The sequence below is a fragment of the Zea mays genome, chromosome 6 (assembly GCF_902167145.1).
Source record: "Zea mays cultivar B73 chromosome 6, Zm-B73-REFERENCE-NAM-5.0, whole genome shotgun sequence".
NCBI classification, from domain to species: Eukaryota; Viridiplantae; Streptophyta; class Magnoliopsida; order Poales; family Poaceae; genus Zea; species Zea mays.
In genome coordinates, this window is record NC_050101.1 from 137,657,637 (window position 1) to 137,674,563 (window position 16,927).

A 16,927-nucleotide genomic window follows, 5' to 3' on the forward strand; every position below is an offset into this window, starting at 1 on the left:
ATGGCCCAGTAGTGCCAATCGAGCACATCGATCACGGGTCAGTCAGCCGCGGGAGGAGGCGCGATGGTTGATATGGCCAAAAGTGGACCGGCAGTAATGGCGGCAGCAGACGAGCGGAAGCGGCGGTCAAATCGTCTGCAGGCTCACGTCCCCTCCTGGAGCAGCAGGGGAGCCTTCCCCCACGGCGTGAAGACGACGCGCCCGTGTTCCGTTCCTCGAACGACTCGCGCACGCGGCCGCCCCACGAACCACCCGTCCCGACGCATTAACTCCTCGGCAGGGCAAGCGACGCCCTTGGCAGGCGAAGCAGGCGTTGTTTCACCTCCGCCATGTTGACCGCGTCAAAAAAAGGTGCGCCACACCATTTAAATTCATATCCTTTTCCTCCTCCCCTTTCTCTCTCTTGCTACAGGGACCGAGAAAGGGGATATTCTGAAAGGGATCCTTCTCCACGAAGGAAGCGGGCCCCGAGCCCTCCTACTGATCAGGGGTTCGAAGGTTGGCCCCTCGGAAGGGTTCGGCAGTCGCCCCAAAGCACTCGGGCTTCAGGCTCATTACTGATCAGAGGTTCGAAGGCTGGCCCCTCAGAAGGGTTCGACAGCCGCCACAGAGCACTCGGGCTACGCGCCCACTACTGATCAGGGGTTCGAAGGCTGGCCCCTCGGAAGGGTTCGACAGCCGCCTCAGAGCACGCAGAGCGAGGGATGACTCTAGGTACATCCGTTACATGGCTGAGGCTCGGGCTACGCTCCCGAGGTACCCTAGGACATTTCTGAGACCAGCAGGAGCGATTTTGTAACGGAATCCCATCAGAGGGAGGCATCGAGCCCTTGGACCCTATCGAACGGGATCGGGTCCGGCAAATCACCTGCAGGTACTTTTGGAGCGCGCCTCTGGGCCACTAGCCGACCCTTATTGAACGGGGCACGAGCGTCCACTCGGATCACCCGTTAGCAACTCACTGGAGACACCATGTTCGGCGCCCTCCGAGGGCAACATGGCGCTTTCCCCCCTTCCTCCTTGTGAAAAGGCGACGAAGGGGCGTATGATAAAAGCCGAGACAGTCCTTGATCGTCCTCTCGCTCTGTGCAGAGGCTCGGGGGCTGCTCTCGCAAACCCAGCTACGGCCAAACCGTTGATAGCGTCAACAAACCAGCCTGAAAACTCGGAACCTGACCACGCACCCGGGCTACGATCAGATCGCATGAGGGAACAACCAGACCGGCCAAGGCATCACAAAAGGCATTAAGACCTCAGAGGAGTCAAACCACTCCTCCGAGGCCTCGGGGGCTACACCCGGCGGGTGTGCTCGCTCGCACCCACCGGAACAAAGTGTAACCGAGAAAGACCGGTCCCTTGCAAAAAAGTGCGACAAAGCCTCCAAGCGAGTACCAACACTCCCTTTGAGCCTCGGGGGCTACTGTCGGGTACCGTAATTAGGGGTACCCCCAACACTCCTAAACACGGCTGGTAACAACCATCAGTGCAAGCTGCAGAGACTGATGAGCGCAATTCAGGTCAAGGCTCTGTCTACTCAAGGGACGCGATCTCGCCTCACCCGAGCCCAGCCTCGGGTGGGAACAGTAGTCCCAGGCGAATTCACGCCTCGCCCGAGGGCCTCCTCAAGCAACGGGCGCACCCTCGACTCGCCCGAAGCCCAGCTCGGACAGGCTTCATTGTGAAGCAACCTTGGCCAAATCGCCTCACCAACCGACCGTATCGCAGGCGCATTCAATGCGAGGATCGCTTGACACCTTATCCTGACACACGTTCCTCAGTCGGCAGGGCCGAAGTGACCGCAGTCACTTCGCCCTTCCACTGACCGACCTGACAGGAAAACAGTGTCGCCTGCCCCGCTCCGACTGCTGTGCCACCCGCCAGGGTGAGGCTAACGACAGCTAAGTTCAGCCTCAGGCACAACAGGAAGCTCCGCCTCGCCCGACCTTGGGCCTCGGCCTCAGGAGGAGGTCTTTGCCTCGCCCGACCCCAGGGCTCGGCCCCTGCCTCGGCCTCGGAAGGTGGTCTCCGCCTCGCCCGACCCCAGGGCTCGGCCTCAACCTCGGCCTCGGAAGATGGTCTCCGCCTCGCCCGACCCCAGGGCTCGGCCTCAACCTCGACCTCAGAAGGAATCGCGTCCTCACCCGACCCCGGCTTCGGCCTCAGGAGGAGTCTTCGCCTCGCCCGACCTTGGGCTCGGACCGACCGCGCCATAGGGGATACAACATTACCCTACCCCTAGCTAGCTCAGGCTACGGGGAACAAGACCGGCGTCCCATCTGGCTCGCCCCGGTAAACAAGTAATGATGGCACCCCACGTGCGTCCATGACGACGGCGGTTCTCAGCCCCCTACGGAAGCAAGGAGACGTCAGCAAGGTCCCGGCAGCCCCGACAGCTGTGCTTCTACAGGGCTCAAGCGCTCCTCCGACGGCCACGACACCGCGCACACAGGGCTCTAGCACCTCTCCGACAGCCACGTTGGCATGTACACAGGGCTCTGGCACCTCCCTGCCGGACACGTTAGCGCATAGCTACACCCCCATTGTACACCTGGACCCTCTCCTTGCATCTATAAAAGGAAGGTCCAGAGCCCTCATGCGAGAGGGTGGTCGCGCGGGAGGACGGGCTGACGAACCGGCTCGCTCTCTCTCTCTCTCCCTCGCGAACGCTTGTAACCCCTACTGCAAGCGCATCCCCCCTGGCGCAGGATAACACGAGCCGCGGTTTCCCCCCTTGTGTTCCATCTCGCGCCAACCCATCTAGGCTGGGATACACAGCGACAATTTTACTCGTCGGTCCAGGGACCCCTCGGGGTTGAAACGCCGACAACGATAAACAAATGGTACATGCAAAATAGTCCCTTTGCCTATTCAGGCTGGGGGCACCTCCATTCTATACCTTTTGATCTGTTGATCAGATGGTTATGGCCGAGAAAGATGCGATCCAAAACAGCTTATATGTATTAGAGCTCTATTGAATGATCACCCTATTGGTTTGAAAAGTCGGTGACTTGCATCAGACTTAGTGCATATGCTTTTGGTTCGTCAACCTTCACTAAAAGGTTGCGGGCATATGTTGAACACATAAAATGTCCTCGCGGACGGTCTGGCCTTGAGGCCGGATGGTCCACGGTGGTGGCGTCGACGATCCACACGTGCGTAGAATTAGTTAAGATTCCAAGTTTCTTGGCGGAATTTGTTAGCTAAATCTACGGGATTAACTCGAGAAACGACTTGTAACGGGTCCAGACCACCCACTTTATATAGATGAAGGGCTATGGTCGATCGAACCCCCACAATCGATCAAATCAAATCTACTTATCGTTTTTTCTTTATGCATTAGGAGGAGCTCTAGTTTAGCCTTAGTTTAGCCTTCCTCTACCTTAAATTTTCACCTCTCTTCGGCTCTACGTCGAATAGAGACGTCTTGGGTGGTCTGCTGACGCCAAGGCACACCTTAGGATCTCTCCTCCCCAATGGGGTCCCTCTCAGGAGGTGAGATCTAGATCTACGAAGAAGAAGAAGACACTTTGCGCCATCGTGGACCGTCTGAGCCCCAGGCGCGAACCGTCCGTACATACGCAGAGGAGGAGCCGCTCCTGCGCCAGGTCGCGTACCAGCCGGCCCAGGGCCGCGGACCGTCCGTGCCTCTGTAAAGAACACAGTCAGGCGGTCCATCACCAGTGTTTGGCACCCAGATCACGCCAACAACTCCATCCCCAACATACAATCGGCAATTGAGTTGTTTGTTTTATTAATATTCAATGTTTCAGTTATTAGCAAGAACTTGTGCCTAGGTTGCGTTAGTTTTTTATGAACACTACAAGAAATCACTTAATCAATGACGGATTCGTGGTGAAATATCTATAAAATGTCATAGATAAATTATTATTTGTGACTATTATCATTTTTGTCATGGATTTGCTAGGGTGGGCTTCATGGCCCATATTTTATGACAGAACCATCGAGATCGTCATAAAAGGAAGTTGCAGTGACGAATTTAAATTGGTCACGATAAGGTGGAGAAAAATTATGGCCACGTATACGATAGGGACGCCTATTATATATTACTGATGAAATATCTTACATATTTTAAAAGTAGTTATTAAGAGCTTAAAGTATATAATGGGATGAAACTAAAAAAAGGAAATTACTATAATTTATGATTCGGTAAAAAAAATAGTAGCAGGTGTATGAAAGTTACGTTTTGTATTTTAAAGATAAATGAAGGAATATCTAAAAATGGAACAAAATATTAGCTGGTGCATGAAAGTAATGTTTGTGTATCTTAAAGACAAAATAAAGGAATATCTAAAAATGGAACAAAAAATTAACAATATCTAAGATTTGAACCCAAGGCCACACAACAAACAAACTTTATCCAATACCACTTCGTCTATGGGCCACGCTGTGTTTGATTTATACAGTACCGAACACTTATACCCTACGAAGACCTAATCGACCAAGAACAACAACCAACCTCCATTCTGTTGGTGTGCCCGCACGGCCCACGGCAGGAGCGCAGCCTGAGCCCACGGCAGAGGCGAGTATCCTTTGGAGATTGTTGAATTGATCATTTTTTGGATGCCCTAGAATTTCAGAATGTGTAGATCTATTTATACCTAGTTTTTAGGCCTTTTAAATTAAGTAAAAGTTCATATTCTTACAAAGGACTCTGTAATGATCCTTTGGGATCAAGAATTGCAATTTTAGGCCTACTAGTTTGGGAGATATGGTGTGTCTTTGGTGGCTACAGATTTTTTTCTTTCAAACTTCAGAGCAGTTTCCCATCTATTAAGTGTTATTTGTATATAGACTTGCTGATTTGTGTTTTTTCTATGTTTGATTAGATGAACAGAAACTGGGTGAATGGTAGATTGTTTTCCCAGGAATATAACAATGGTGTTAAAGAATTTATCAGTTTCATTCATGGAAAAATTGGTGAGGATGAAGAAATTTTATGCCCATGCAGTAGATGCCTTAATCAGATTTACCAACATCAAGCTATTGTGGAGAGGCACATATTGATGAATGGCATGTAAATTACATATACTCGATGGATTCATCATGGAGAGGTTTTTGATGCATATGTTGATGAACATCATGTTGAGGTGAACGATAACTTTGATGATAGTAATTTGAACTAGTTATTCTAGACCTATGCAATGCAGAGAAAGATAAACGAGACAGTGAAAATGAAGTTAGAAACATAGATGCAGAATTTCATGATAATGACTCGATTTTTTCAAAATAGTGATGAGAGAGGCCAAGAGCCACCTTTATCCAGGTTGTACCAAGTTTTCGAGGTTGAATTTTGTGATAAAGCTCCTTCATATGAAGTCATTGTATAGGGTATGCAATTCTGCATTTTGTGACATCGCAAACTGTCACTGATTGCCATGACCTATAATGGTTATAGAGAAACGTCACAAAATACAGTTTGTGACCCCCATTCCATGACGTTATCAAAATCCATCACAATCTTGGCTTTGTGACTTTTTTCGCTAATCCATGACAGAATTTGTCTGTCATTGATTAAGGGTTTTGTTGTAGTGGAAGTATATGTTTGTTGGTTTTGGACATGAAGGTCTATTGGATATCAGTAATTGAAAGGAAATGTGTACTTGAGTCATTTCTAGTTATTTTGGTGATTAAGTACCTAACACACCACTGTGATCTAACTATACTAATATGAGCATGAGCACATGTGTAACGAAAGTAAGTTGAAGATACCAAGTCCAAAAGAGCTCAAACATGGACTCAAATATCCAACTTTGTGTAAAATGGTATAAGTGTGAGGTTTGCACTTTTATATGTTGCATAGGTCCTTTACAATGTTTCTAATACTTGTATTTGGGCTCTAACACGTTTGTAAAGAAAAACACTTTTTGGATTGAGTTTGTGAAAGGGAAATGGCCTCAACATTTCCTATGATCGATTTTGGTGTTTGACGTCCATCACAAACCATATGGACTAACTAGTTTCCCTAGTGGATATTTTTCTCAGGTGGATAAAGTTCTGAAAGTCGCCTAGAGGGGGTGTCGATAGGCAGAAACTGAATTTACAACTTTAAACACACTACAAGCCGGGGTTAGCGTTAGAATAAAATCCGAGTCCGGGAGAGAGGGGAGACAAATCGACCAAGAGAATAAAGCGGATGACACAATGATTTGTTTTACCGAGGTTCGGTTCCAAAGAACCTAGTCCCCGTTGAGGTGGTTACAAAGACTGGGTCTCTTTCAACCCTTTTCCTCTCTCAAACGGTCACCTAGACCGAGTGAGGCTTCTTCCTTAATCTCACGGGTCACTTAGACCCCGCAAGGACCACCACACAATTGATGTATCTTGCCTCGCTTACAAAGCTTGTAAGAAGTGAGAAAGAAAAGAAAGTCAAGCCAAGCAAACAAGAGCAACAAGAAACACAAGTGATCCTCTTACAAGTCATAATGCACTAGAATTGAATTGGGGACTTTGATCGGATTGGTGGCTTTGATTTGTGTCTTGGAGTGTTGCACTTTGCTCTTGTATTGAATGGAGAGTTATGAATTCTTGGATGGTTGGAGTGGAGGTGGTTGAGGGGTATTTATAGCCCTCACCCACAAAAACAACCGTTGGGGCAGGCTGCTGTCGATGGGTGCACCGGACATTGTCCGGCGCGCCAGCCACGTCACCCAACTGTTAGGGTTCTGGCGGTTTCGACCGTTGGAGCTTTGTCTTCTTATGGCAGCGGACTGTCCGGTGCGCCTCTGGCGGCTGCTCTGACTTCTGCGTGAACTATCCGCGCACTGTAGCGTTTGCAGGTGTTCGTTGCGGTCGACCGTTGCGCTGGTAGCCGTTGCTCCGCTTGGTGCACCGGATAGTCCGGTAAATTATAGCGGAGTGGCGCTGAAGAAACCCGAAGGTGGCTAGTTCAGAGTTGTACGGTCCTGGTGCATCGAACTGTCCGGTGGCACATCGGACAGTCCGATGCGCCAGACCAAGGCACACTTTGATTCTTTTGCTCCTTTCTTTTTGAACCCTAACTTTGATCTTTTATTGGTTTTGTGTTGAACCTTTATGCAACTGTGGAATATATAATCTAGAGCAAACTAGTTAGTCCAATTATTTGTGTTGGGCATTCAACCACGAAAATTAGTTATAGGAAAATGTTAAACCCTATTTCCCTTTCAATCTCCCCCTTTTTGGTGATTGATGCCAACACAAACCAAAGCAAATATATAAGTGCAGAATTGAACTAGTTTGAATAAGGTAAGTGCATAGGTTACTTGGAATTAAACCAATTTTTACTTTCACTAGATATGCATGGTTTGCTTTCTTTTATTTAATACTAGGTGAATGCCCGTGCGTTGCAACGGAACCGTATAATGACACGATAATCTTGGTTTCCATGACACCAATAAATCTAGGTCGTGGATCCTGATCATATTCTAGTTGCAAGACAATCTATCATGTCATACATGCAGTATAGTTTAACACAGGATGAGATATTATATATACTTGTACTCCAACATTGTATCATGTATGCAATACAGCTTTCTTCAACATAACAATTGTGTTTCTCTACAGCTTTTCTCCTCTCCGCATACTCTTCTCACTGTTCATCCATCCTACCTTTAACGTCACTCCTTGGATGCTACCACCAGCAGCCCCAGTGCACCAATTAGCAGATACTGCACCAACAAACGACAACAGTCAACCAAAAACACACCAGTAACAGACCCTCCTATTACTTGTAACAAACTCAGCCCAACACAAAAGCACTGGCCATTTGTTTAACACTCCATTTGTTCAACCACTATGTGCCTAATAAACCAGAATGCTCATACCTTGAGGACTGGTTTCTCCGTCATGACGATTGTAAGCCACCCAGCATAAGGCAGATAGCTGCTCAAGTGTTAACATTAAATAACAGGGAACAAGAGTCAGATGGAGTAAACAATCGTTAATCATCAGTCATGACAGTGAATGTAATGTATTCCCTCAAGAGTCAAGTGGGAAGAAAAACTCACCCAACAGCCCGTCCAATGATGTGCTGTCGCTGCAGCCAAAGCTGCCCATGTGCGTACAGGACTCGGTCATCCCCGGGATTATTGTCACCTGATGAGACACAGTTAGTTTATTTCTATTCTTGAAAATGCTCATGAAGCAAAATAAAGCAGCTGTAAAAAAATATGGCTACCTTTCGTGAGAATGTCAGAGTCCACCGTATCATGGCGCTCATGAACCTATGAGGGGACAAAAGAAAACTCAAGCCGCAACCCAAGTATGGTATATAATCTACAATAGAATCAAACTATTAAATACAGTAGCTTGCTACCTTGATCACACGATGGACAATTGGAATATCACGGCCCTGCACTCAGGCTACATCGACGATATGGCGAGGAGACAAGCCTCCGGAGGAGAGGAACAGGGATGCTTACGTCGAATCGCTACAGGCAGGTTGTTGCCGCCGGCGACGAAACTTCAAGATGCTCAGAAAGGTGCAGAAGTGACTTCTGAGCGCTACTTTTCACACTGGAAAAAAGAAAGAAATTATAAGCCTTACCTAATTTCTCTTTGTCACTATAAATAAGGATTAGGCAGAAAAATAAGATTTGCACAGGTTGCCACAAAAAAAGGCTTCACAATCTTTGTGTTTTGCTGATTCATGTATTGAATAATGAATACTAAGGTCTGAAATGAAACTCAAACAAAAAACTGAGCTGATCTATCAAGTTTTGAATGCTAAGGTTGAAAATGAAACTCAACCAAACTACTGGCCTGATCTATCAAGTTATTAATACTAAGGTTCAAAATGAAACCCAAACAAACTACTGAGCTAGTTGCTGCTGCACTTGTTGCTGTTTCTGTATAAATCTAAGTCTGTTTGGCTGTCCGCACAAGCCATATTCAGGCACTCGTAGTGCAATTCACACTTGTTGCTGCTGCAGTATAAATCTAAAAATTCTCACAAAGCTTAAACTTCACCTCTATCAGCTCTCACATGCTTATTGGTTATTATTGCCCACTGTCACAAAAGATGAACTAAAGTTGAGAACGGATACAAAACATCCACCGAGAAGTGAAACAGAGAAACAGTTCAAAGGGGAGCCAAATTGCATTACGGAACAGAAAAGACCACAAGCTGCGACTTACCCTGAGAGCCATATTTTTCAGCTTGTTCATGGCCGAGAACTGCTTCATGCGAGAAAGAACAGCCGAGTCCAGCGGCTTGTCAGGAGCCAAGCCACCAACCTGGACCCAAGGATGCCCTAGAAGAGGATAACAAACAACAGCTTCAGGGGAAAAAAGCACAGGCAGAAATTGGGAAGCAATGTGACTGATGGTAATTAAGTTAGGAAACTCACGTAGAACTTCATGAGCGGTCAGTCTCTTCCTCGGGTCCCTGATGAGCATTCTCCTCACAAGATCCTTGGCGCCTTCGGAGACGCTGGGCCATGGCTCCGCGTCGAAGTCGAGCCTCCCGTGCAAAACCTCTTCGAATATGCCCTGCTCGTTCTCTGCTCCACGAACATGTGAAGAAGTGTGTGCGTGGTCAGTACAAGAGATCGACCATGGAATTTTACATGATAATGTCGTATCAGTCTCGTCGATCAATGCACTGCTGAAAGGTGTGCCACACTTCACCTGCCCAGAATGGCGGCAATGCAAACAAGCACCAGGCAATCAGGACAGAGCAGCCGGTTTTGAGCGGCTGGATTCTCCTGCAGGAACAGTGTTCAGTTCATCCTTTCTTTTTCATTTTTGCATGAATCTGTAACGCGTCCTCGCTGCATCAGCCAAATGGCGGCCATCCAGCAGCTATTCACTGGGCGCATGGTGGTGAGTACAAACGCACAAGACGACTTACCCTGAGAGCCATATTTTTCAGCTTGTTCATGGCCGAGAACTGCTTCATGCGAGAAAGAACAGCCGAGTCCAGCGGCTTGTCAGGAGCCAAACCACCAACCTAGACCCAAGGATGCCCTAGAAGAGGATAACAAACAACAGCTTCAGGGGAAAAAACACAGGCAGAAATTGGGAAGCAATGTGACTGATGGTAATTAAGTTAGGAAACTCACGTAGAACTTCATGAGCGGTCAGTCTCTTCCTCGGGTCCCTGATGAGCATTCTCCTCACAAGATCCTTGGCGTCTTCGGAGACGCTGGGCCATGGCTCCGCGTCGAAGTCGAGCCTCCCGTGCAAAACCTCTTCGAATATGCCCTGCTCGTTCTCTGCTCCACGAACAAGTGAAGAAGTGCGTGCGTGGTCAGTACAAGAGATCGGCCATGGAATTTTACATGATAATGTCGTATCAGTCTCGTCGATCAATGCACTGCTGAAAGGTGTGCCACACTTCACCTGCCCAGAATGGCAGCACTCCGCACAGCAGGATGTAGATGATCACACCGGCGCTCCAGACGTCTGCCTCTGGACCGTACTTCTTCTTCAGCACCTCTGTTGTGTATTCAGTAGCACCAAATATGAATGCTAAGGTTGATAATGAAACTCAACCAAACTACTGACCTGATCTATCAAGTTATTAATACTAAGGTTCAAAATGAAACCCAAACAAACTACTGAGCTAGTCTATCAAGTTACGTATATATATTTTGTTTCCATGTACAGATACAAATATGGTCCCATGTAAATGCACTGTAAGATTAGGCATAAAATTTAACAGATGAACTCGGAGTGAGTAAATAACAGTACCAACTTGCACATCAGAAGCCCCGCGAGCACAGAAGTGTATAGAACATATGAATCTGCTAGCAAGTATTCCTTAAGAAGTATTTCTGCTTTATACTTATAGGCCTTAGCTGCCATGATTGGGTCAACAGGAAAATCCATAATCTGATCCATCAAGTCAACAGTCAGATTGTTGAACAGAGTGGTTCCATTCCCCACAATCCATAAGCAATGCCTACAACAAATTGTTAAAAATTAAATAGTTTTATTATCATGCACCAGATAAAAGATTATGAAGTAATTGAAGTGAAATTTAAATGCTCGGCGCAGAACTTACTTGGCCCTTGTTAACAATATATAGTATAGATATGTGCCCGTGCGTTGCGATGGAAGTAAAAGATTTGTATGAAACATTGATACGGAACGACAAAAATCACTATAATATGCAAAATATACGTGGAAAACATTATCAATATCACACAAATTAATTCTAAAAAGTTAATTTAGAATTTTTAATTACAGACAAATATGTCGACAACTAATCAGCTAATCCTTTTTAGCGATATCGATGAGTCTCTGTTGTATGTTTGCAGGGATGGCATATCGGCACGAATTGTCCTCATAACTTAACAGATCAATCACAAAGTTCCTTCGAAGAGTCTTTGCATCCTATAGACAAAGACATAAGAGAACAAAACATATTATCTTGTAGAACGAGTTAGCTAGAATGTAAGTTTTGAACATAAAACGAACGTGCTACACTCACCCCAACAAATTTCAGTCGTCTGTCATTCCCCCACATGGCCATAGCTTGTAGAACGAGGTAGCCGGTATTAAACCTATAGAATAATATTTGGGCAACTATGTTTTACACAATGAATATCATAGAAAAAATTTAAACTGCTGAAAAGGTGGTACGAAGAAAATACCCTCTTAAGTCAATTAGAACACCAGTCTGAATTGTATGTTCCCACTTAAAGATATCCTCCGCCCATGCAGAACGTTTCTTGCTGTAAGCAATCTTATATTTTTTTGAGGCCATGATAATCGCTTCCGCGAACCTCTTGTATGACATGTGTTTACACCAATCTTGAGTCGGTGTAAAATCAATAAAAGTCACATGCTTTTTAACATGATCTATTACGAAAAGGGCGTAACATCCATTGAATTTCCATGGCATGAGAACCTGCAAAATATCAGTCATTAGGATCCTACAACAGAAGTGTCCTTTATAAATACATTTGAAATGAACACATACTTACATATCTACAACCCGTGATATAATAATTCATTGATGGCCAACAATCGAGTGTTTTGGCTAACTCTTCTGTTGTAGAATCCTGATGGTACTTTGGAAGTTTACCAAAACCAACCATTCTCTGGACAGTATATATACATGTACACATGATGATTAGATGTAGATACTATATATTAATACATTAATGATTGGAAACAAACTTACCCAAAAACACATGTCCATATAATGCTTTCTATTATTTATGATTTCTTCTTTCGGTCTACGTGACTCTTTATTGGCAAGCAGCCGAACAGCCATATCAAAACATCTTAGAATCATATCTTGAGTTGTTGTTAATATGTTTTGCAGGTCTTTGACAGATATTTCTATCTTAAAAGGATTGAAACTTCGCACCCATGTTCTCCTGTAATGTAGCATGACGAAACTCTATATCAAGAATCTAAGTAGTCGATATACATAAAATAAATAAATCAATGAGCACTTACTCTAGTGTCGTATCGTCTTCTATTGCCATGATATAATCACATAAAACATCTATTGAATCGGCTTTGGTCACTGGCATGTCCTTTGTGGAAAGACCAACCATTAAAAAGTCATTGGTGCAACCATCGTTAGAGACTTTTACAGGAGCTCTTTTATCCCAATCATCAACAAACCACCTTTGCAAGTCTGCTTGAGTAATAGGGCCTTCCTCATCTTCAAACACTACTTCGCTATCATCAAGCACGTGGAGTAGTTTCCTCTTATTAGAATCTGTTGGGTTTTCTAATATCTCAACATCAGATGGGCTTCCAGAGTCAACTTCTTTTTCATTTTTGTATAACAGACACCCCCTTCTCTTATTCAGGTCTGAAGATAGTAATATAGCAGCCATTTTTTTCCTAAAGTGTGACATGTCATCCTACAAATAAGAAACAATTATTTAGCATTATATATGTAACACTGACTGTAGATGTCCATATATGTCATAGTAGTAATAATATACCTGGGTAAAACTGTCAGACAGTTCATCCCCTGTCCAGTATTCAATATAGTTCAAAAGAAAGAGGCCACATGAAGAGCTACAATATACATTAATACCAACATAAACATTAGTATGAATGAAGAAATTGGTAAAGAAGATCTTAGGACGTACCTATCTGTCTGCTTTGCATATCCCATGTCTATTTCTCTGAGCGGCCAAGAAGCAACTTGGAGGTCTGGCCACCTGTGGTCTTTTAACTCCTTACGTTGAGATATCATATCTATTTGTCTTTGCAGTCCTTTAATCTTTATATATGGTAAAATAAAATTAGAGCTTGGGATAAGTTAATATTGAATTCATAATTGTTTAGTTTGTGCATACTCACAGAGTCAGTGAGGTCTTTGCGGTCTTGTGAAGTACCAAGTGAATCGAGCACTTGTATCTCCATATTTCTTGCATGGATCACAACAAGATACCAATGCGTCTCTCGGATGTTTATCGGAATAAACACCTGCAAAACAATTATAAATACTTGCATAAGAATAAAATACATATAAACACTAACTGTTCAGATTGCAAACTCATATGTACCATGTCATGGTCTAGGTAAAGTAACACCCTTCGTTCAGCGCTACATATGTGTGTCATGTCTTTAATTGGATATAGCTCCTCTGTTTTAATTTCAAGATCACCATCTCGCTTCAGGAAATTGAACTGGAAAGCATTTTCTATGTGAACGCGACCTCCAGATCGACACTTTAGATGCTTTTGAGCTTTTATCAAATTTATGTAACAGTCTATAACCTGCAAGTTTGTAAGTTGTGGTTAAAAATACCAGGATGAGTAAAAAAACTTATACATAACAACGTCGCCAAATATAAAAACTAAGCATGGATTACCTCGTCACCTAAATATGCGCTCGGCTGAAATAAACACTCCATCCACTTCCTTTCAACAAAGGCATCATCAATAAGAACCACTTCTACCCTTGGTTCACAAGGGATTTCCTTGATAAAATCGATGAGAGCAAGATCACCTTGCGTGCAAATATAGTCTAGGAGCAACCAATCATGAGATAAAACTAAAATTAGTTATTACAAAAAATACAAATTGATCCATACAGAACTATGAAAATTTTAATACCTTCTCGAACTATTGCGGTTGCCACTGATGTTTTTGGCTTGTTATGAGACAAGCCTACAAATAGAGATTCCATTCTCGCGGGACAAAAACCTACATTCATAACAAATTGTTAGATGCATAAAAATTATTATTGCTAATTTCACAAATGATCCAAAACTCAACAATACTTTAAGATAGTATGGATGCTCTAATAATACACAAACATGTGCGGCTCTAATAAAAACAATTGTAGCATGCAAACATGACTTGATAATACACCAGACCAATCAAACATAAGACAAACATCATCCTATTAGTTTGTTAGCTGAACATGCAACTCTTACCATGGGTCTAATTTGTTAGGACCTCTTTGTAGACGATGTTCTTGGTATATGTCCCACAATCTACGGTGGGGGTTTTCTTTACACCCTTCCTTGACTTTTTCCTCCCATCGACAGCTGGGATGACAAGAATCTTTATGTTCGATCGGGCCGTCGCTCTAGATAGAGCAACATATAGTTGGCCATGAGAGAACACTGGTTCAGGCAAGTATACACCAACATTGGGAATAGTCTGACCCTGTGCTTTGTTAACCGTCATTGCAAAGCTAAGCCATACAGGAAACTGCTTTCTTTTGAACTGGAAAGGGAACATCTCTTCATCGGAGGGACACAACGGTATACGCGGTAGGAAAATCCGTTTTCCAACGTGTTGACCCAGTACAATCTCTGCGTCAATGCTATTTCTTTGGAAGCCACGAACGACCAGCCTGGTGCCATTGCAAAGTCCATTTGCAGGGTCTATATTCCGGAGCAATATAACAGGACATCCAATCTTGAGCTTCAAAACATGAGGTGGTAGCCCATTAGGCGTCAATGTGTTTAGGAACTCGGGTGGGTAGTAGTTGTGGGGATCATCCATGGCGCTATCGAAACTATGATACACCATATGCTCCCCTTGAAAACGATCAATCATCTTAACATTTATCATATCAACCCAGTCGTTCCGTGTTGACAGTATCGCCCTTGAAGTGATGTAGGTGGAATCAGACATATTTTCGTTGAGATTTGGGAAAGCAAAGTCTATTAGGTTGTCAATATCGTTGTCACTCCCACTGTAAGGCACACACACATCATCAGGAAGACGAATGTCGCCGTCACTATTTGTTTCCTCAGTTCCACCGCCTACGCGCAGCAAAAACTCTGCAAACCAAGGGTCGTTTTTTGCTCTCATGTTGCTAACAAGCTTTAAGTGGGACATGGACTCCCATAGGTAAGACATCCGTAGCGAAGACGCGACCACTTGAGCCCTTGACCCTTTACGAACAACAGGCATGACCTGTCTGAAATCTCCACCGAAGACAATGGTTTTACCACCAAATGGCAGTGCGGGGCGACCCATTATATCGCGCATGCTATTGTCCAGTGCCTCCACGGCTTGTCTCTTAGTCATAGAAGCCTTGTCCCAGATAATGAGAGATGCTTTCCGTAGCAACTCTGCTGTTCCACTCTGCTTCGTGAAGCTACATACAGCGCCATCGTCAATAGTGAGTGGTATCTTGAAGCGTGAATGGGCGGTTCTTCCTCTAGGCATTATGGAAGCCGCAACGCCAGATGTAGCTGTTGCCACTGCAATCTTGCCCTGGTTGCGTAGCGTCGCGAGCAGCACTCTGTATAGATAAGTCTTCCCGGTGCCACCAGGTCCATCCACAAAGAATAATCCGCCCTGATCGGTGTCAACGGCAGACATAATCTTATCATAGGCGGCCCTCTGTTCCTCGTTAAGAGAGTCTTTAAGAGCCACATCTTCCACTGTCGGTTGGATACTTTCCTCCTTGTAAACCTCCCGAGCAGTACCAATAGCATCGTCATATGTGTCGATCATAGGAGGTAGAGGGAATGTCTTTATGTCCTTTCCCATTGACTGCAGCATGTTCCTAATGTCAATCAATACCATCTGCTCAACATGAGTTTTGTTCTGACTCTTGTGTTGATAGTCCTCGGACATAGAATCTTTGTGTTTCTGCCAGAGTACACCCACATCGCTTGGCTCACAGTACACCAGTATTGTGGCAAAAAGCCGTCGCAGCGATGATGGCATCTGGAAAAGAGCACATTCAGTGAGACACTCATCCAGTGTGTTGTCCGACTCAAGCAGTCCTCTTCTCTCTGCTGCCTCACGAAAAGTCGGTAGGGTAACACCATCAACTGTCCTTAGATCCACATAGGAGGCGGCGCCAGTCACGTGGTTTAGGAGAACACGAAGATAGTAGCGCTCCCCCTCGGCCGGATGAGCAGAGACTATTCTACCGACTTGTCCACCTGTATCTCGTTTCCTCCGTTGCCATACTTTTCCCTTACCACTCTGCCAAGTGTACCACTCAGGGAAATCACGATATAGGATGCAACGAGCCTCATCGTGTAGCCTATTCGCCTCAAAATATGCTGTGAGCATCGACCTATCAACACCTGGACGGTTGACGACTCGCTCGACCATTTGCCTCTCGTGAAACGCAACCATGTGCATGTTTGGAAGATGGAGTTGCAGCTGCATCATAGGTGGAGATATCTGACTAAGCTCAAAGCCGTATATCCTCCACAAGGCTTCCGGAGGAGTCACCCACCTTGCATCTCTATACTGCTTGATCTCATCAACATCATCATCTGCCTTGCTCGCATCTCTCATAACAACAGACGCACGATCATGGCCTTTGTATATGTATTTGAACAGTATTTAACAGTCTTGATGCTCCCACATGCCTAGACATTGATGTGGCAGTTGAAGAGACGAAGGAGGTATGGGTTATAAGGGACAACCCATCTATTGTCCAGTTCGCACCCTCGGACCTTTTCTTTACGGTCATCGTCACGACGTCTATAAATAGGGTACGAATCCTTCCCTTGCAAGGTTGTGTC

At 45.0% G+C, this 16,927-nt stretch overlaps 1 protein-coding gene and 2 pseudogenes across 2 annotated transcripts; all 3 read right to left on the minus strand.

Annotated features, from left to right (window-relative positions):
- Window positions 1–7,462: 7,462 nt before the first annotated feature.
- Window positions 7,463–8,350, minus strand: LOC103631431 (signal peptidase pseudogene; annotated as a pseudogene). Its single transcript, NR_160969.1, has 5 exons — window positions 8,315–8,350; window positions 8,177–8,222; window positions 8,007–8,094; window positions 7,824–7,881; window positions 7,463–7,667 (listed from the first exon to the last, which is right to left on the minus strand). The product of NR_160969.1 is annotated as a signal peptidase pseudogene (transcript).
- LOC114483831 (calcium-dependent protein kinase pseudogene) lies at window positions 9,009–10,293 on the minus strand (annotated as a pseudogene).
- LOC118472317 (uncharacterized) lies at window positions 12,140–15,968 on the minus strand (the record flags this gene model as incomplete). Its single annotated transcript, XM_035960303.1, has 10 exons — window positions 15,760–15,968; window positions 14,729–15,534; window positions 14,034–14,123; window positions 13,790–13,944; window positions 13,482–13,694; window positions 13,276–13,401; window positions 13,062–13,195; window positions 12,912–12,987; window positions 12,412–12,827; window positions 12,140–12,329 (listed from the first exon to the last, which is right to left on the minus strand). Coding segments are annotated over exons 1-10 (2,415 nt in total), but the record flags the coding sequence as incomplete, so codon positions are not given.
- Between the last annotated feature and the right edge of the window lie 959 nt (window positions 15,969–16,927).